General features: G+C 48.0%; 1 protein-coding gene across 1 annotated transcript in view; it reads right to left on the bottom strand.

The window, feature by feature from the left end:
• Positions 1-22,020, bottom strand: part of MYO18B (myosin XVIIIB) — a 246,829-nt gene that overhangs the window by 42,848 nt on the left and 181,961 nt on the right. The window contains exon 39 of the mRNA XM_034638624.1: positions 146-276. Within this exon, the coding sequence (XP_034494515.1) occupies positions 146-276 (131 nt within the window). The remainder of the gene's footprint in view (positions 1-145; positions 277-22,020) is intronic.

The following is a 22,020-nucleotide window of genomic DNA, read 5'->3' on the forward strand; positions in this document are numbered from 1 at the left end:
CCTCCTACCACTAAACACATCCGGGTCTCCCTGCAGATGCGGCCCCCAGAACTGAGAGTGGAAGTTCTGTCTACCAAAGACCCTAGAATGCTCCAGGGCAGAATCCCCTTGCTGCACCCAGCCACACCTGGGCCCTGTAGGTTACCTCTCCGTGTCACTGTCGCTGGATGCCACCTCCTCTAAGGCTGCCTGCAGGTCAGCAATCCGCCGGATGGATGTCTCCAGGTCTGTCTGGAGGGTCTGTCTCACCGCCGCGAGCTCCTCCACGTACTTCTCCTGGAGACAGAGACCACAAGCACACATTGGCCTTGGACAAGAACCCACCCACCTGCCAGAGCTTCTGGGGAGGAGACACCGAGCCTAGTGTTTGCTGAGCACCTAGTACGTAGCAGGGACCCCTTGAGGTATCCTCTCTGTATAGATGGGCTTATGGACCCTCCGACAGATGCTTCAAATTTTATAGAGGACATGGATGCTTTGGGGGCCAATGAGGGCATGGCCCACAGACAGAGCCCACTCACCCACACTGAGGGTCTCAGCCCCATGTGTCCGACCCCAGAGCCATGCTTGGAACGTGCACCACCCACTTTGCACTGGTGGGACACCCTGGGTGGATGAGTGAATGTATGGACCAATTCCTGCTTCCCAGAACAGTCTCGGAGGCTGGTTCTGGAAGCTGCGGCTGCCTCAAGGATGGATCTGGAACAGGAGATCAGTTAGGTGGGGAGAGGCAGACAAGAATGGTTCCCTGTTACCTCTGCCATGCCAAATCCCCCAACTCTGCACCCCCAGAGGCAGCAGAAGCAAAGATGGATAAGCCAGAGGGGTTCCTCCCAGAGCAAGCGGACACCGCTGCCATGTACTGAGATCTTTCTGCGCTTGGCACTCTGTCGAGTGTCTTACCCTGATGACCTTGCTATGGGTCACTATTGTTGCTCCCGTTTTGCAGATGAGAAACTGAGGCCCGGGGAAGCAAAGGCTTAATAGCCGTGCTGGCTCTCCAGCTTGGTGCCTCTTACTACCCTCTGAGGGTTCACCCCTCTTCCCTCTGATCCTGCCCTAATCAGATTCTGTCCAGACCTTGGAAAACCTCTGATTTCTATTGGCAGCCTATGTCATCCCCCCTACCCTTCATCACAATGATTGTCAACTAAGAGTGATTTTGCCAGCGCCCCCCCACCCCGCTCCCCAGCCTAGGGGACACTGAGCAATGCCTAGAGACATTTTTATTGTCACAGTTTGTTGGGGGTGAGTGTGCTACTGGCATTAGCCGGTAGAGGCAGGGACACGCTGGGCATCCTACAATGCACAAGGCGGCCCCTTCTACAGAGAATGACCTCACCCAAATGTCCATAGTGCCGAGGCTGAGACCCCTCTGCTTAAACCTAGAATCCCGCCTGCTGGGAATTAATCCTACAGGGAATCAGTCAAAAGGCCTAGTAAATTCTGTACCGAGGATGCTTGGAGCTGTGGGATTGAGGACAGAGAAAAGCTGAAAGCAGCCTCATCATCCAACAACTGGGACTAGTTAGGGGGATCACAGCATGTCTCTTCGATGCCATTAGGCAGGCATTAACATTTGAAGTAAGGATTGCAGCAGCGTGGAATGTTTCTGTGGAATACTGTTAAGCAAACGGAATAGAACAGGGACTATCATGCCCCTATCTATCTGCAAATAACACACATCCAGTCGGAAAAACACTTAGGAAGCCGGTGATATTTATAGATGAGGATGAATGGATTGGGGGAGGGGGTTATGGATACAATTTTTCTTTTAAGCCGTTCTAATTATGTAGGGATTACTTGTTGACTATTGTTTTATTTATTTTTATTTTTTTTAAAGTAGGCTCCATGCTCAGCAGAATTCATGACCCTGAGATCGAGACCGGGGCTGAGATCAAGGGTCAGATGCTTAACCGACTGAGCCACCCAGGCACCCCTGTTTACTGTTGCTTGAAGGAACACAGATATACCAACTGCTGAAAGTGCGGAAGGGTAAAAATAGAAAGATCTAGGGCCAGATCTAAGCACTCTTCCCGGCTGCCCATTTAACTCCCTAGCTGTGCAACCTGAAACAGTTTACAGCCCCTCTCTGAGCCTGGGATTGTTTTCTTTCTGTTGCAGAGGAAGACGTGGAGGCCAGTGAAGTCATTCAGGGCGGTAACGTGCAGAGCCTGGATTTAAAGTCCGGTCTTGCCAGTGATCTTCCTGGGTGTGCACACCCCCCAGTGAAAGTCAGGGAGGACCAGGGCACATTACAGGGACACGCACAGGCTCTCCTTTGCAGAGCGGCTTGTCTATTGGTGGTATTGTGGGTCTGTGCCTTTCATCTGATTTTGAGGTTTTCCCATTTTACAGAGAGAGAGAGAGAGCGAGGGAGAGCAAAGACTGAGAAGGCTAAGAGCAGAGTGGAGCTGAGAAGCAGCAGCGTGGAGAGGGGCAGGGGGGTGACGAGGGGCTGCCAGTGCGCTGTCGCTGATTGAAGTTGCCAGCTGTGAAATCCCCATCTTGGTGCTGACAAGGTGAGAGCCGGTCCGTGGCAGGGGCCCCCGGGCAGGAGGCCAGTGGACTGTCACAGGAAATCACACACACCAGGGGATGGCTGGGGAGGCGCTTGCCTCTGGATGCTGGCATGTCAGTTCCTAAAGACTCCTAGAAAAATGGCCGGGTGCAAAGTCCCCGACAGCTCAGAGGAGCACTTGTCTGAGCTCAGCTCCTTCCTAGGGCGACAGAATCAACCACGGTCTCCCAGGAGACGGAGCACCTGTGTCTTTGTAAGACGTGGGGATGCTAGCCGAAGTCCACGTCTGGGCCGTTTTAGGCATGGGGTGAATGTTTATTTTGGAGCTGAAAAAAGCGGGAGCGGAGCAGCAGAATGGCCCGTGTGAAGTCATGTGGCCGGGAGAGCACAGAGCTCAGATGCACGGCCAGGTCCTGGGTTCTCGGGGGACAGCTCTTTAGGTCTCCTGAGCCCAGGGATGACACAAGAACACTGATGTCCCCTTCCAGTTGTGCCTGGGGAGCAATGCCCATGCAATGTCATGCAGAGGCAGCAACCAGGGCCTGAAGTCTTAACCCTCATGGAGCCTCCTGGTGGGCTGAGGACAGGGCCACCGGGGACAGGCACTGCGTCTCAGGGATGGATGGCTCTGGGCTGGGACGAAGCAGAGGGGCAGAGGAAAGCGGGAGCTGAGATGAGTCAAATCTGTAATATTGTGAAAGACAGAGCAGCCTCTAGAGCCAGGGTACCTGGTTCGAATCCCAGCTCTGCCCCTTACTGGCTGTGTGACCTGTAGCAAGTTACTCAACCTCTCTGACCTCCAGAGAGCAAAGGCTTGGCCAACGTTGCTACCATGTCAATTTTTCAGAGGAGAATGAGGAACAACTAGCATGGGGAGCAGTGCCTTCCTGAGGTTTGCCAAGGTCACAGGCGAATAAGGACTCTGGCTCCAAATGTTTTTCAGTGCCCCGCAGAGGAAAGATGTGGATGCAACCAAGGGCATCATAGGGGAGGAGTTAGTTAGACAGAGCGAGGAGAGTTGTGAGCAAGAAAACCATTCCTAGAGGAGGGTATATGGACCAAGGACGGGGCCCAGGGGACTCAGATCAGGTCCAGTGGGAGCACCCCAAGGAGACAGACTGGGGAAATCCAGAGTCTGTGCAATCAGCAATCAGCTAACCTTTTCTGCTTCAACTTGAAAAGCAAATAGAGTTTGCTGATTGCAGAGACCAAGTCATTAGGGGAATGCTTGTGATGCCCCAAACTATCCCTGGGGCAGACCAAACAAGACCCCAGCCAGAGACTGCTCCGGAGACACAGAGGAGGTCCACAAGGAGAAGGGGGGCACAAGGGATGCGCCCACTCTTCAGTCTGGGAGTCTGGGGCCATCTCCCACTCCCAAGACATGTAGCTAACATTGCTTGAGCTTGAATGGGGACTGCCATATGCAAACAGCATTGCATTTTGAGGCCAAGTGTAAAGCTGGTCTTCTCTGTTATTCTCTCTCTTTAGAGACTTGACGAAGTTGGAGGAGAAATTAGGATAGGAAACTATTCAGATAGTAATGCATACAGCAGAAACCCACTAATAGATATATCACACGCCCATGTTAATCTGTAACTACGGTAATAGTGATATACACATTGTAATGACACACAACATATTACTATATATATTCTGTGTTCATCACATGTGTGTACAGATATTCATATGCCATTCACTCACTCAATAAACATCTATTGAGCACCTACTATGTGCCAGCACTGACCTACACACAGATGATGCAGATAAAGTCCTAACTTCTATGGAGTTTACATTCTTGCAGGGACCTAATCTCTCTGTATTGCTGGTGTTAGGAACACAGCGGGCACTCAATCTATATTTGGGGATCGAATGAATGGTGTCACTGCATGATTATAAATGGCAAACGAAGGAGGGGCCTGGGTATTACACTCACTAATGCATACATAAGACACACCATGCATACAGAGATAAATACAGTGAAAGCAGTGTGTGTACTTCTGACCTCCCCAGCATCGTGTAAGAGAATCATTAACCCTTGTTAAACTCCCAAGCTACTCCCCCTGGAGCATGCCACACAGAGCTGCCCATGTGGGAGGTTGTTCATATGATAATTAGTGGCTGCAATTAAAATCGTCTCCTTTTGTGATGTTCAATTAGAGGCTAATATTTAAAACTGCTGTTTGTTTTCTTTGCCTAGAGCATCTTTAGGGGCCGGTCTCCTGTCTGCAAATGCGCAGGACTCTCACATCAGTTTCTGTGCCCTAGATGTTGCCTCTCCATCCTTTCAAGATGTCCCCCAAGAAAATTAATTTCGTGTAGTTTCTATTATAAATCAGACTATCTGAAACACCCCCGAAACCTGATAAAAACTCACTTTGTCATTTTCTTCTGATTCACTAAAAACAAATAGAAACTTCATGTTACAGAGCCCAGCACTAAAAAAACAAACTTACGCATAAATACATATGCTACTATAAATACATATAAACACACATGAACATGTGTGCACGTCTATTCAGAGACATATGCATGAACATTCCCAGTCTAACATAGCACATACTTAATTAATATTTATTAAACTATTACATGAATATATTTATTTCTATTGTCTCACATGGGCAGAGTCAAGTGCAATACAAAACCATAAAAAGTAACTCGAGAGCATTATGAGAAAGTAATAGCAGTGTTATTATCTCTGAGTGGTGAGAAATCAGGTGATTTTTGTTTCCCTTTTTATACTTCTCCAGAGCTTCTGCAAAGGATATGAATGACTTTTCTCAGCAGAAGGTTAAAAAATATGGGACTTTATTTCTGTCTACGCTGTGAGGAACAATCCCCTGGACCACCTGCTCAGTACCTCCCAAGGCAGCCTCATTATCCCCGTTTTACAGATGAATGGGCTGAGCCTCAGCAAGGTTAAATCACTTGCCCAGGGTCATACAGTCAAGACACAGTGATCTGCAGTCAGACCCAGGAGTCCTGACCCCAGCCCACAGCTCCTTCCTACTTTGCCTCTAATCGCTCCTGCTTTATCCAAGGATGCTTGTGTCTCCAGAGGTGGGGGCAGTCTGCCCAGAAAGAAATGAGGAGATGACGAAAAACTGGCACTGTTTGATTCAAATTGTCCCAGAGTCACTTGCCTGGGAGAAATGAGGCTGGGGCGGGGGGGATAAAAAGCCCTGTGAGCTGTGTCCTGGCCAGAGTTCAAGGCCATATTGACAATGGAGTGAGCATTAACACGAGTGTTCAGTCTCTATCTGGGAAAGTTAAGACTTGGTGTACCCAATAGACAACCCAAAATTATGCATTAGATTCTCTTATTTAAGATTGCAAAAGAGCCCAACCTTCAGCAAAAAGGGGGACCAGGGAGAAGGTGGTCATCACTATGCAAGGTCCTTTCTTCATAATCCTCCTGCAAGCTAATTGTTTGATTCTATGTTTATCATGTGGTAAGAGACACAGAAAGACTCATCAAAGATCCCAAAGTCACACAGCTAGAAAGTGACACACAGATGGAAGCTCAGGCCTGCCCATTTCCAAAGGGCCAGCCAATATCTGAAAACTCCGCCCACCCTTTTCTACACCTGCAGCAGGCTTATCCAATCAATCACTGCAGAGACGCAGGCACTCTGGGCCACCGTCCGCTCTATGAACTACCAAGCTAAGCACTTCATCCAGTGGTCCACCCACCAGCATCAACCAGAACTCCCAACCCTGCCACAATTTACTCAACCTTCCTGGAAATGCCTTCTGTGTCCTCAAAGAGGTTGGTATTAGTTGGTTGGGTGGCAGGGGAGGGGGCTATTTCTCTTAAAAATGGTAAGTGCTCTGTGGAACTGAGGCAAGTGGAAGCCCACCACCCTGAGGGAGAGATCCTGATGGGTGGAGAAGGGAGAGATGCAAGCTACCAACAACATGGGAGGAACAGGACAAGTGAAACGCCCATGTGAATTTTGAAGAGTTCTTAATTTTCCCTTACTTTCAGTTCCTCATCCGTTAACAGGCCAGCATTATTCCCTGGCAAAAGATCATTGCATGGAACAAACAAAATAATGTCTAACTGTGTCCATCTGGTATACCTAATATGTGGGCATACACTTGATACCTAACACGCGTCCTTTTTTCTAAGTAAAGGCTCAGAAAGTATGAAGCCTGCAGGTATTGTGTAGAAGGACAGCCTCATTTTTCAGAAAATGAAGTCTATAAACCTGATGCTTTTTTGTTGTTGTTGAAGCTGGAAGGATTTAATACAGTGCCTCGGAGGAGCCCGTATCAGTCGGGAAAATGGAAATCGCTCTAGATCCTCCAAATAAAGGAATTTAATACAGGGAATTGGTTATTCAGATGATAGAAAAGATGAGAAACCAGGATAGATTAGCAATGGCAGGAAGGCACTGCCAACCTAGGGCAGGAAGGAAAAATTAAGACATTGGGTCATCCAATGGAAGGCTGCTGGTGGAAGGTGGCTTCATGGAAGAGGGGCATCCCTAATGGGATCTGGAATTAGAGAGTCTCCACTGCTGCTGGGGATGATCCCCAAGGTAGTGCGAGAGAGGGAGAAATACCCTGGCTTCTCTCCTTCCCCTGTCCTTCAATTGGCCATCACCGCCTATCATTGGCTGACCTTACCACAAGGCAGGAAAACTAGAAAGCCTAGTTCCCTACGATTTAGAGTAGAGCTGAGGAGGGGCAGGAATGTATCTGAGAGGAACCAGGAGAATCACTGGCACAGAGCACAGATACATCCAGGTTCAACCCAGACTTTATTCGTCGAACTGTGTATTTACAAGATCTGTATACTTTCCTATCTATCTATCTATCTATCTATCTATCTATCTATCTATCTATATTTATAAGTATTTATATTTTATATAGATGTATATATAGAGATATGTATATATGTGTGTGTTGTGTGTATATATATGTATGAATGTGTGTGTGTATATATGTGTATGTGTATATATATTATATATATATGTATATTTCAAGGAAAAAGTTATAAGAAATCTGGAATTAGAATCTTCAAATATTACAACATCAAATGCTGGGCTACAAAGTCTATATTAGTTATTTATTGCTACATAACATATTGCCTCAACACCCAGTGTTTTGAAACATCCAATATCATTCATTATCTCTCATGGTTTTCTGTGGGTCAGGAATTCAGGAGTGGCTTCTCTGGGTGGCTGTGCCTCAGAGCATGCAGTAGAATGGATAACAGCCCCCCAGGATGTCCACACCCTTGTCCCCACAACATGGGAATATGTTAACTCACATGACAAGAGGGATTTTGCAGGTGTGATACGATTAAGGATGTTGAGATGGGGAGATTATCCTGGATTATCTGGGCGGGCCCTAAATGTAATCAGAAGGGTCCTTGCAAGAGGGGAGCGGAGGGGGGAGTCAGTGGGGAAGAAGGTAGTAGAAATGTCTGGTGACTTCACACTAGAGGGAGGTGGCCAGGAGCCAAGAAGTGCTGCCTGCCTCTATAAGCAGGAAGAGGCAAGGCATGGGTTACCCTGGGGGCCTCGGGAAGGAACCAGCCCTGCTTCCACCTTGATTTTAACCCCTTCAGGTGTATTTTTAAACTTCTGACCTCCAAACCAATGGGAGGTTAAATTGTGTTATTTTAAGCCACCAAGTGTGTGGTAAAGGACAACTCATACAGGATCTGTCCTGATGTTACAGTGACAATGGCAGTCAGGGCACTGGCTGTCTGAAGGCTTGACAGAAGCTGGAGGGGCCCTTCCAAGAAGGCTCGCTGACATGGCTATTGGCTAGAGGCTTCAGTTCTCACCATAAGGGATTTCACTGAGGTGCTGGATTGTCTTCAGGACATGGTGGCCAGTTCTGCCAAAGCACGTGATCCAAGACAGAGTAGGGCAAATGCCAAATGCCTTGGATAACCCAGCCTCGGGAGGGACGAGTCATCACTACTGATGATCTACTGGGCACAAAGACCAACTCCAGCACAATATGGGAGGAGGCTATGCAGGGAGGTGAACGCCAGAGGTGAGAGAATCCTCGGGCACCATCTTGGAAGCCGACCAACACAGTAACACTGGTCGTTCTTGACGTATAGGCCCCGTCTCGATGGACTCTACCACCCACAAAGGAAAACACCACAGCCATCCTGAACTTCCTCCCATTTCTAGAAACAAATCTGTTTATAGTTTGAATTGTGTCTCCCCCCGCCCCTCAAAATAGGCTGAAATCCTAATCCCCGGTACCCCAGAACGTTACTGAATTTGCAGACAGAGTCTTTATAGAGGTAATCAAGTTAAAATGAGTTCATCAGTGGGCCCTAAGCCAATATGGCTGGCATCCTTGTAAAAAGAAGAGAAATTTGGAAAAAAGACACAGAGACACAGAGGGGAAACCACATGAAGACACACAGGGAGGGGTGGCACGTGTAGACAGATTACAATGATGCATCTCCAAGCCAAGGAACATCACAGATGGCCAGCAAACCACCAGAAGCTAAGAGAGATGCATGGAGCCCTTCCTTCTCCGGCACCTATTGGGGGAGGGGGCACGGTGCTGCCAACACCCTGATTTCAGATTTCTGGCCCCCAGAGCTGTCAGACTTTTCTGTTTTTCTAAGCCACTCCGTGTGGGGCCCTTTGCCCCAGCAGCCCTAGTATATTGATAAAACACCATGTGATCTTTTCTTTCTTTCTTTTTTTCTTTCTTTCTTTCTTTCTTTCTTTCTTTCTTTCTTTCTTTCTTTCTTCCTTCCTTTCTTTCTTTCTTCCTTCCTTCCTTCCTTCCTTCCTTCCTTCCTTCCTTCCTTCCTTCCTTTCTTCCTTTCTTTCTTTCTTTTTCTTTCTTTCTTTCTTTCTTTCTTTCTTTCTTTCTTTCTTTCTTTCTTTTTTTGAAACGTCATTTCTTTCCTTTTCTAGTTCCAACAGGGTTCCTTATAGAGAATTGAGAAAATAAAGTGGCAAAAAAACCAAAACCAAAACAAACATTAAAAATTGCCCTTAAGTCTGTTACTTGGGGACAGCCCCTCTTAATGACCAAGTCGGCATACTTCCATCCTGTGTTCATTTCCCCACGTGTGTCTAGATCTATCTATTTAACACCCAGTCATGTAAAACAGTTTTATGTTAAAGGCAGAATGGAGTTAGCCATGCAGACAAGCAGGGAACCCCAGGACCCCCACCCCACCGCTCTGGCTTGCCCGGGATTGCACATTATCTCGAGACAGAAGAGCTTGGGACTCCAGACACCTGCTTGTAGCTGTCCTTCTCCTGCTCTTTTTCCTAACTAATTGTTTTAAAATGCCCCCAGCTATCGCCTGAAGGCTCTTACAATATTCTGGAAGATGAACATTTTAGGCAGCTTCGGCTTTTTGACATCGAACAGATGAAGATCTGGCCTACGGAAGGTTTCAGCTGTGTGTACCTGCCACGTGTTTGCCCACATCACGCAGGGAAGCCACGGACACACCATATACCAGGCCAGAGCAGGAGGCCTCCTGGCCAAGGTTGCCGGGCCACTCCCTGGCTGGCCGAGGCAGGACTAGAACCTAGGTCCTCTCTCGGTTAGAAAGTGAGCTTCTCTCTTTACGATTTCTGTTTCACATACTTTGAATCATGAGTCATTTTTGCCTAAACACCGGCCCCCACAACTTGGGCATTAATGGTGCTATGGCCTGGGGTTCCAATGGGCAGGAGGGACCTTTTACTTGATTCCTGGAGTCCCGAATTTCCTCCAATGGGTGAGGACTGGCGGGGGGCACAGACTCCTTGGGCAGGCCCTAAACCCTTGTACAAGGAATGTGGTTGGGGTTCTCTCCGACCAATGGGATGGGGACAGCCAGGGGGAAGGAGGCTATCAGGCTTTGAGGCAGGAGGGTGCAACTTGCTGCGAGTGAATCACAAGGTTTGCAAGCAAATTAAATTAAAGTTAAATTTAAATAGAACAGAATAGAATAAAGTAAAGTAAAATAAAATAAACCCAACTCTCTAAATTTCCTTACAGCTCTAGCTATTCAGAGCTCATGGCTTTCCCAGCCCTACAACTGCCCCCCCTCCCCACCCCAGGCTGGGACTTCTGATGAGCATCTTCAGAACGGGGCAAAGAAGGACTGTCCACCCCTTGCAAGGCTGACACCAGCAGGGCCTTCACAAAGCCCCACTGGCTGCAGTCAGACATCCTGACCTGGAGTGAACTTCCAAACACCCCACTCCCGACTCCCCAGAGTCACCCACCCAATTGCTTCCTGAAAAAAGAGAAGGAAGGCATTTCATTTTTCTGCTCAAATGCAAATATGACAGATCTGTGCCACCCGATTTTCCTGACAGAGGAATAATTATATCAACATAATTAAGTCTCCAATGCAAAAATTATCTGTACTTCGTACACCGACACTATACTTCCTGCATCAGAGGGCCATTGTTCCAGGCGGTAATTACCAGGCCACCTTTGACATGTCTTATTTCAATTTAAATGGAAATGAAGCTCATATGTCTTCTCAGCCCACTAGTCCATGTGATTGCAGAAATAGGGAAACTGGACTTTGAAATTTCTCAAGTGTCCACTGGGCTCTGTACCAACAGAGGGTAGCGTGAGAACAATATTCCATACCCCCGGGTCCCTACTCTGGGCCTCAAGTAGCCATCAATACAATGGGCTAATCTCTTGGATCTTTTTCCTGCTCTGTATTCATGATTGTGGAGATGGTGTCCATCATCATCCCCTAAGCGTTCTCTTGCTGTCTTAAACTGCTGTCCCTCTCTTCCACCCAGCCCCCTGTCCGTGCTCTATCCCAGAAATCGCCCCAGGGAGAATCTCTGTAACCTGATGATGACCTTTCTTGCTTAAAAAGCCCCTGTTCCTCCTCATTTCTCACAGTCCAATCTGTGTGGTTAAGCCTAGAGAGCCCTTCATAGTCCCCCAGCCCACCTTCTGAGGTTCTTCTCTTTCTACCCCACACTCTGCACCTCACTTCTTAGGAACTCCCATGGTCTTCAGAGCTCCCAAACCTGCCATGCTCCTTCCTGCCTCTGTGCCTTTGCACCTACTGCTCCTCTCCCTGGAATGCTCTTCCCTGCCGACAAGCGAACTCCTACTCATACTTCAAGACCCATTTCATAGGCACTTCCTCCATGATGCCTTCTCCATCACCTACAGAATGACCCTAGGCCAATCTTGTCCCCCACCTACCCGACCCGCAGTTTGCTCATCTATAAGGCGGGAATGACTTCAGCGTGGCTGGGCTGTGGGACTAGCTGGGGGCTCACGGGTGGAAGGTGCCTGCCCCATTGCATATGACATAGCGGGTACTCCATAAACATCAGCCCTCTTTCTTGTTCCCAGAACGACTGGGTGACAGCCTGTGACATGTGACAGGTTGACAGGGGCTCCTCTATTGTGATGTTTTCTCACATTCCCCCCATCTCCCCCGGCCCTCTCATGCTCCTCATTTAGGCATCCAGGCCTCTCAACCCTGCACCCCACTAGCCGTACTGATTTAATGCCCCGGACCTGGTCCCCCGAATCCCCCTTGTCCCCTTCTCCACCAAAACATACTCCTCTTTGCCCCACTTCCTCACCTCTGGCTCACGAGCCATGCAAACATGTGAACCCTCACCCCGCCTACTATCAGGTTAAGCCTTGTCCTTGTCAGCATCTTTATGTGTCCAGAGCGCCCCAGGAGAGTCTTGGCTTAGGACTGCCGACACTGCCTACGAGTTCCGGAACATAGCCCCCCAAATAAAGTCATCCAGGCCAGCAGTGACTGAAATGATTGTATCCCAACAGCTGCGCACAGCCAGGAAAAGTCTGCAAGCGGTGAGATTGAGAAATGCAGCGGACCCAAGAGCTGGACACGGGTCCACTGCCCCTCCCTGCCCTGACTCCCCAGCAGCCAGGAACCCATGCTGGCGTCTGTCCTCTTGACTCTGCAGAAGGCATCAGGTCCCTCCCTGTCTGCAGTCGAGACCTCTGTGAGGCCCCGATCACGTCCATGTGCTTTGTAAACTGTGAAGAGCTGTATGCACACGAGATCATTATTTATCACACAGCCTCTTCCCCTCTCCAGAGAGCCACTTCTCTTCAGGCACATCCAGTCACTTCGTAATGACTGAAGCCCCCGCCGACGTGCCCAACAAGCCAAGTCACCACCGTGCGTGAACGTGAGTAAACAGAAACAAACCCTCCCGGGTACATCAAGCTTCATGAACGGTCTTGCGTTCCTAGATGCAGTCCCCGCCCAAGAAGTGATCAGACAGGACCTGGACCGGAGCTGTGGGTACTGACGATCCATGCTGGATCCCGGCCCTCCCCGCGCTTGGACCGCGGTCAATGCCGGCTGCCTGAGAAATGGGTGGGAGCTATTGTCGGAGAAAACAGTGCATGCGACATTAACGGCCAAAGACGCCGCAGCTAAAGTGTGCGGCCAGGCGTGGTAATGACCGGAGATTAAGACAATGATTTCCAGACTTGATTGGCTTCCATCTGCTGAGGCGAGAGGATGTTTTAAAGACGTCAGCACTCTGGCCTCATCTCGAAGCAGTGGAAAGTTACAATTATTGATTGGGAAATCGGCTTTTTTTTTTCTTTTGGTTGTTATGACTCTCATTTACTTGTGCTGTTTTTGGGGGTGGGGGAGAGTTCCAAGGGTTCACTGACTCCTCTAATTCAAGGGCACGATGTGGCCTTCAGACAGGGCTTCTGGGTGAATTTTTATTTTCTGGACTGAAGAAGACTCTTGTTAGAAAGAAGCGTTACTGACATTATTGACGTATTGACATCAATTGACAATAACCATGGACGTGGGGAGGGAGATCATTCTTTGCTCGGGGTGCCGGGAAGGTGGCTGTTCTATGCATTTCAGGGTGAATACCCAGTAGACACCAGCAGCACCCCGTCCCCAAGTTGTGCCCATCAGAAATGTCTCTGGATATTGCAAAATATTCCCTGAGTGCCAAAATCCAATGTACCGAAAAGCCAAGCTTAAGGCAAAAGGGGTGGACAGGAGACATCATTGTAGAAAAGACACAGGCACTGGATCAGACAGATAGGAATTTGAATCCTGAACAAACCACTTCCTGCTGTGTGACCTCATCTTGAAAAAATCGACCTCTGCCTTCCGTGGCTTCAGGGGGTCTGGGATAAGGAGAGAGTATGATTACAGCACCAGCCGTCCCAAAGAAGGTGCCTGGGCCGGCAGCATCACGTGGTTGCTGGTTAGGAATGCAGATGCTCAGGCCCTGTCCCAGACCTGCTGACATAGGATCTGCATTTTAACCGCATTCCCAGGGGATCTGTGTGCACCCGCGACGTTCGCTCGAGAAATGCCAGCATCGCAATCGGGAGCTAACGTTTCAGAGTCCAGGAGACTGATGACATGGCCCAGTGTTCATCTTTCCTACTTTTCAGCCTTGGGCAAGTCATTTCATCTCTCTAAGCTCTTTTAAAAAATTGTGTAAAATAGAGAAAAAATAGTACCTCGCTCATAAGGTCGAAAGTGCAGCTTTAATTAGACAAATCGTGGAGAGCATGGAAAGCACTTTGCACCGTGCCTGCCCTGTTGCAGACAGGCAGTAATGTTTCCAGACTGCCCCCTCCTCCTGTGAGATGCCTCCCAGACTATAACATTAGGAAGCCCGGGCTCCCAGCAGGGGAACACAGAGACAGGGAAGCTCCCTCCATACACTTTGTGATCTTCCTGTTGATGGACTCTGAAATTATATCAGCCACTTGGCCACTCATGGTCCATTTATTCATTTATTGACTCCGCGGGAAAGAAAAACAACTTCTGGGCGGTGCGCGCTCTCTCTCATGCATCTCAAGGTTATAGCCCAGCGGCATGTGCCTCTCAGAGGAAGAGCCTCACCTCATCAAATCCACCTCGCAGCTGGGGCCCACCGGCTCTTGCCCGCTCCATCTATACTGCCCGCCCCGGCACTCAGGGTCAGCTCGAGCTTATCGTGGAGCGGCTTGGCTCACGGGGGCGGCCGGCACTGGAAAGCAGGCCTCACTGGTCCTTCTCAGTGCAGGCACGTGGCTCTTTGACTCTCCCCCAGTGCCGGGGAAACAGTTAGCCACAGCCCCCAGAGGCTCTACGGGGCATGTACTGCACTCCCCCTCCTTATGGCAATGGGAAGAGCCATAAGTGCGTAAAAAGGGAATCAGAAAGGAAGTGGCTTGTGACCTGGGCGGCTCCACCCTGGGAAAGAAGCCTGGGAGGGACTGGGAATAAGATGGAAACAAAGGGGGAGAATTCAGGTTACACACCAAATGGTTATGCTGGCGTGAGATTACACCTGCCATCCACAGGTGTCTAGTGAGCATTTGATTCGTGGCCAGTGAGCAGCTGAATTCCTAATTGTATTTAATTTTAATTAACTTACATCTAAATAGCTCCAAGAAGCGGGCGGCTGCCACATTGGACAGCACCACTCCAGGGGTTTCATATAGGTTGTAGTGAGATAGAAAATAATCTAGGGGCACCTGGCTGGCCCAGTTGGTGGAGCACATGACTCTCGATCTCGGGGTCGGGAGTTCAAGCCCCACGTTGGGCATAGAGATTACTTTTACAAAAATTTTTTAAAAAAAGAAAAAAAAAGAAAAGAATCTGAGAAGCACAGAAACCAGTGTGCGTCACCTGTCCTGACTGCTGGAGAGAAAACTAGAGAAACTCCAAGTGTCTAAGAGCCCTTGGGTTCAGTTTCTATGATTCTAACATTCCAAGAGGTGTCATTATTCTATATTCTAAAGACTCAAAGTACTGAAGGGCACATGTGCCCAGGAAACCCTACTGAGTAGTACTGGAAGCACCTATCCTCGGTTTTTAAAATAGCAGGCTCTCGGTTTTGCATATGCAAATGATTCATGGAGTCAGTGCAACTGGGCAGTAGAAATGTGAGCACCGACTGGGTGTGTGGTTAACTTTTGGGCCTCAAAATGGCAGAGTCAAGACAAAGCAATGCCCGACAGGAGGAAGTACATGGTGTAGCTGGGGAAAAGGATACAGAGGCAGAGTAACCACATCCCTAGTGCAGAGGCAGGAACCATAAGTGAAATAGGGTAGCCAACTGTGTGGTTAGAGTGCTGCTGGAAGGAAGTGTCTCTTGCCTCTCCCAGCCTCTGTCTCCTGATCTGCAATATAGCCATAATGCAGCGTCTATGGGACTCCTGCATCCACACGCATCCCCTGAGAGTCTTGTTAACATTCATGTCCTCACTCAAAGGTGTGGAGTGGAGCCTGGGGGTCTGCATTTCTGCAGCCATGGCTGCTTGTCTGTGAATCACACCTTGAAAAGCAGTTAGTAGATCCCAGGGAATTTGGGAGGATTAACTAACATAAGGTAAAAAAGGTAAGCTGTTACATAAATAATAACAGTGGGAAAAAAAACAATAATTATGAACTACATATAACCCAACTTAAAATCAACCTCCAGGGGCGCCTGGGGGGCTCAGTTGGTTAAGCATCTGCCTTCAGCTCAGGTCATGATCCTGAAGTCCTGGGATCGAGCCCCGTATCAGGCTCCCTGCCTGCTTCTCTCTTTCAGTCTCCCTCTCCCCTCATACTTACTCTCTCAAATAAATAAAATCTTAAAAAAAAAAAATCAACCTCCAGCTAAAATCCATAACAGAATAAACAACAACAACAACAAACCATGGGATTAGAAATCCCGGTTCTGTTTATACTTTTTCTATGAAGAGCAATCCTTCTTCCCCCTCTGGTTAAGTACGTTTTAACTATTGGCATCATCACACAAACATCGGAATTCTCCCAAAGATCCTGTCTGAAAGTCCTACCAGTTAAAATGCAAACATAATTATGAGACTCGAAATGTGGTGTCCTTGACTTGCAGTCTTTCATGACAGCCTCACATCGACCCACAACAAAAAAAAAAAAAAAAAAAAAAAAAAAAAAAAAAAAAAAAAAACCAACCTCCAGCTAAAATCCGTAACAGAATAAACAACAACAACAACAAACCATGGGATTACAAATCCAGGTTCTGTTTATACTTTTTCTATGAAGAGCAATCCTTCTTCCCCCTCTGGTTAAGTACGTCTTAACTATTGGCATCATCACACAAACGTCGGAATTCTCCCAAAGATCCCGTCTGAAAGTCCTACCAGTTAAAATGCAAACATAATTATGAGACTCGAAATGCGGTGTCCTTGACTTGCAGTCTTTCATGACAGCCTCACATCGACCCACAACATGAACCGCTCCCTCTACCAACAGAAGTGTGTACACAGACTGTTGATCTGTACACTTGGGGTTTTCCAGCCAGGGCAGAGCTTTATGATGAACAAGGGGTAGGCTGAGCCAGAGAAGGCATTTTGGGGTGGGAGGGCTCTGGTGGAAATAGATGACGGCAGGACCATCCTTGGGAAACCTGGAGCAGATACACTATCAAATGAGCTACAGAAAGATGTATGTCACAGCACCCATCACTATGGCTGGGGCCAAAGCAAAGCCTTCTGGCAGCCTTCTTTTACTCCCGCACGTTTTTTAGCAGGGGTGAGGAAGCGGATACTAAGGAAACTTATTATTGACCTTTAAAATGTGCAAGATACTCTTTAATCTCCTGACTACCTTGTAACCCATTTTACAGATGAGGAAGCCGAGACTCAGAGAAGACAGGTGACATGGCCCAGACATAGTCTAGAAAGGCTAGAACCAGAATTTAAATCTAAACCTGCCATCCGTCTCCTATTCCACTTTTCCTTCCAATAGGGCTTAGAACAGGAGTTAGCAAACCACAGTCTGAGGGCCAAATCTGGCCCATTGTTTGTTTCTTTTTAAATAAAGTTTTATTGGAACACACATGCCCATTCATTCGTGTATTGTTTATGGCTGCTTATAAGCAATGATATACAGAGTTTTGTGACAAAGAGTATAGGCTGCAAAGTCTAAAATATTTACTCCCTGGCCCTTTACAGAAAACATTTGCTGATCCCTGGCAAAGAGTATCTAATTGCTACCTGGGCACAACCTCGGGAGGTTTTGCCAGGCTCTTGGGAAGAGGCAAGAGCCTTCTTATTTCCTGAATTCCTTTCCTTTTGTTTGCTGAGAATCGACATTAGTCTTCTTTTTTCCTCCCCACCCACCAGCCATGAACTCACAAAGGCTGGAGCCTAAGGATTCCCCCTGAGTATTTGTTTATAAGCCTCTCTCCAGCAGGACGCTTTGTCTCCAAATCACTGCCAAACTTAATAACAGCATCGACCACGTCATCTCCCACCAAAAACATACGGGAAACCTAGCTCTGCCGCCCAGCTGGGTGGATGTCAGCTGCGGAGAGCTGCAAATTGCCTAAACAAGGACAGATGTAGCTTGTTTTTGCCTTTCTTTTTCTATTTGAAAACTTTCCGGGGGGAAGATGAGAATGCCGTTAGGGAAATGGATGTGTTGATTCTAATTATCTGAGCAGGTGGCAGAGGTGACTAGCGGCAGGATGGGCTCCACGTCATTTACCTGGAATGCAGGCAAGGCAAGGCTGGGGAAAGGGCAGAACTCCAATGAAGCCAGTGCCCAGGACAGTGAACACAAATAAGGAGGCATCCGTGAACCCACGGGTTACAAGGGAGGACAGCAAAGGGGGACAAGTTTCCAGAATTGTCAAACTGGAAATGATCCAACCACTGGCCTAGGCTTCTGCTTCTGCTCTGGAACTCAGAGTTGGCCTGCTCTCGAAGAGTCTTTGGTGCTGTCTGCTCTGGGTCTCATTCTCGTGGTGATGATGATGATAGTGACGATGATGATGGTGGTCATGGTGGTGATGAGGTCATGATGATGATGATGATGGTGTTGGTGGTAATGGCCATTATGGTGGTGATAATAATGGTGGTGGTGATGATGGTCATGATGGTGGTGATTATAAAGGTGGTGGTGGTGATGGTGGTGGTGGTGATGATGACGGTCATGATGGTGGTGACAATGATAATGGCAGTGGTGATGATGACTGGGAACATGATGACAGTAGTGGTAGAGGTGACGAGGATCATGATGATAATGGTAAATGACGGTGGCAGTGATGTTGATGATAATGGGGGGATGGTAGTGGTGGCGGTGGTGATGATGAGGTGATGGTGGTTAGTGACAGTGACAAAGATGATGATGATTATGATGATAATGATGGTGGATGGTGATGATGGTAGCAGTGATGATAATTGCTATGGTCTACATGTTTGTGTCTCCCTGACCCCAAATTCTTATGATGAAAGCCTAACCCCCAAGGTGAAGGTATTAGTAGGTGGGGCTTTAGGAGGTGATTAGGTCAGGAGGGTTGGACCCTCAGGAGTGGAATTAGTGCTTTTATAAAAGAGGCTCCAGAGAGCGCCCTAACCCCTTTGCCATGTGAGGACACAACAAGGTGTCAGTTACAAACTCAGAAGAGGGCCCTTACTAAAACACGACCGTGCCGATGCCTTGATCTTGAACTCCCCAGCCTCCGGTACTGTCAGCACTAATTTCTGCTGGCTGAATGCCACCTAGTCTGTAATATTTTGTTATAGTGGCCCAAATGGACTACGATGATGTTCATGACAATGACAGTAAGTTTGCTTTGCATCGGCCACCATGACAAGCATTTAAACACATTGTCTCATTAAATCTTCCCCACAATGTTGTGAAGGAGTCGTAGTGACTATCCCCATTTTATAAGATAACAGAGACACAGAGAAGGTGAGTATCTTGACCAAAGTCACACAGGAGGGAAATGATGGAACTGAGATTTGCATCTAGGTCTCCTTACTTCCATATCTTGCCCTTCTGTCAAGCTCTTTCCTCACTCAACATCCATTTCTTTTTCATGCCTCGTATGTGCCCAGCAATGTTCTAGGGCAAAGGTGAACACTTTTTATTTTTTCTGTAAAGGGCCAGATAATAAATATTTGAGGTTTTATGAGCTAAGTGGTCTCTGTCACAGTCACCTCAGCCATTGGAGTGTAAAAGCAGCCATAGACAATACATAAATAGCTGTGACTATGTTCTAATAAAACTTTATTTACAAAATAAAACAAAAACAGAAGACAGGCCAGATTTGGCCCATGGATCGCAGTTTGCTGACCTCTGCTCTGGATCATGGAATAGCAGGCAGAGTTCTGTGGTGTGGCCTCAGGGGCCAGGGTAAGAATGGGGGCAGCCTGATGGGAGGGCTCTGCCTTGGTCTACCACAAATCTCCATCAGCTGTGGATTTAAAAGAGGGTGGGATGTTGGCTATTTAAAAAAACAACAAGGCGGTATTCTCTGGCTAACAGCAACTTGCTGTCTCTCAGCTGAGAGAAGTGAGAGGGTGCCTTTCTGCATCCCCCTGGAGATAAGGTGACACATCTGGAATCCAAATCTGGAATCCACAGTAGGTACAAAATCCACCTGGAAGGCACCAGAGAGAGGGAGGGACCTACAGGGATTCTCTCAGCATTGCAGTTTGCTTAACCAGAGATGGGATTTCCACCGTTCTGAGTCTCAGGCTGGAGAAGCCTCCAATGGGATAAAGGAGACTAAAGAGCTTCCAGTTTGAGATGCTGTGACCCTCTGCAGAGGTCTTGGGGTGCAGGGATGTGCTCCTTAGAGATGAGGCTGCCACCGTGACCGACCCACAGCTTGCCCCTCCATGACCACCGAATTCTAGCCTCGCACACCGTCTCAGCAGAAAGGTCTTTAGAGATGATCCGACCCATTTTACGAGGAGAGAAAGAGAGAGAGAGAGAAAGCAAGCCCCGCTCAGGGAGAGGCATGCCCCCAGGTCACACAGCCAGTAGGAGGCATGAGTAAGGCTCATGAATCCAGGCCCCCTGGCTTCCAGGCAGGCTCCTCCCATTACAGGAGCTGCTCCCTTGGGGAGCTGGAAAGGAAAATCAGGCTGCCACCTTCTGGCCTCCTCTCCCCTTTCTTTCATCTGTCCTACTTATGGGACTTCCCAGCTGCAGGAGTCACAGAAAAGATGTAAAACAGAAAGGGGAGAGAAGTCGAGGGAGGGACAAGAGAATAAGTAGAGAAGAGAAAACATAAAAGGAACCTGGGGCAGAGCAGAGGAAAGCCAGCGAGGGTCAAGGCATACAGACACAGCCTCTGCAGTGGGCCTCCGAGGACTTCTCTTCTCTCTGGAATCCATTTCCCGTCCTTCCGGTTTTCCTTGGGGGAGCTCTTCTCCATCGGCATGGTTAGGATGGGGCTAGCTGGGCACATCTCCCAGAACCATCCAACCAGGGACTGCACACTTCCCGTCCTGGTGCTCGTTTTAGGGATGGGCAGGGACCCCAAACCAGGCGCATCAGAATCAGTGAGATTCCATTTCGGGACTACTGTCTGAGCTGTTGGGTACAAGAGACCCTCTTATCACTGAGGTTGATTTGCTGATCATTTTTCAGCCTGACTGCTGCTCTTGGGAAGGAAAAGCCTACTTGAGAATGGGGATGGAGAGGAGGTGGTGGTGGTGTCCAGCCAGTGGTGTCCTGGTAAGTATTGAAAACTGGCCGGGGGGGAAGGGAGGAGGTCTGGTCTGGAGCATTTGCCAATTTCCATGGTATAAATTTTCCTTCAATCGCTAACGTTAATCTTCCAACGTGACATCTTCAAGCACACAGTTAGGAAAAGATGGGCAAAATTAGCTCTGGTGAGCTGGTGCGAGTTGGCCCCAACACACTGCATTCAGCCCGTCAACATCATCTGAGCCCCTGAATTCCACTGGACCTGAAATCAGAGGTCACTAGACTTTTCCATTCGATGAACCAATACATTCCCTTTCACTTAAGCCAATTAGAATTCTGTTTGTCACTTACAACCAAAAGTGCCATAATTTAGACCAGTCTGCTCATCCCTTCCTGCTACGTTACACTTGCAATTCCAAACCAGCCACTTCTCCCAGGAAAAGCCATTTTCTTTCCCACTTCTTGGTCTATCCTCAAGTTCTGAGGTCTCCTTCTGTCTTCTCATTGTTTAAGCTCAGGCAAAATTAAAAAAAAGGGCACCCTAAAGAGACGAATCACCTTCCAACCAAATCAGTGTTTGGAATCAGAACATTGAGTCTGATTTGGGGCCCCCTCGATTTCCTTGGGACCACTATCTTCTGAAGTTGTCTAACCGTGTCAATGATCCTGCTTTCGATCGTGAAGATTAACCTTACCGAGCCTCTCTGACATGCAATTAAGTGAAGCATAATCTCATCTAACCGATTTGAATTGGAACTATTTGAATAATTTAATGTACACCTGCAACATTCGATCAACACCTGCCCCCCTTCCTTTTTAACATAATTAACTTTGAGCAGTTAAGTTACTCTAATTTCCAGCAAGTCTTGAAGTGACAAAAGTTCAAGCGCGAATTCTCAGGGGACAAGATTAGTATCCACTCTTCTGCTCACCATCTCAACACTCGATGCATTATTTGTAATTGGTATTAGCAACTTTAAATTCTGATTAATTACAGGAGAGCCTGTTCTCAATGCAGAAACAAAGCCACAAGTCAGGGAGTAATAGACCCAATTATTCCTAGGTAGGCTTTCGGTAATAGATTTTATTATCA

Source organism: Ailuropoda melanoleuca, chromosome 12 (genome assembly GCF_002007445.2).
Source record: "Ailuropoda melanoleuca isolate Jingjing chromosome 12, ASM200744v2, whole genome shotgun sequence".
NCBI classification, from domain to species: Eukaryota; Metazoa; Chordata; class Mammalia; order Carnivora; family Ursidae; genus Ailuropoda; species Ailuropoda melanoleuca.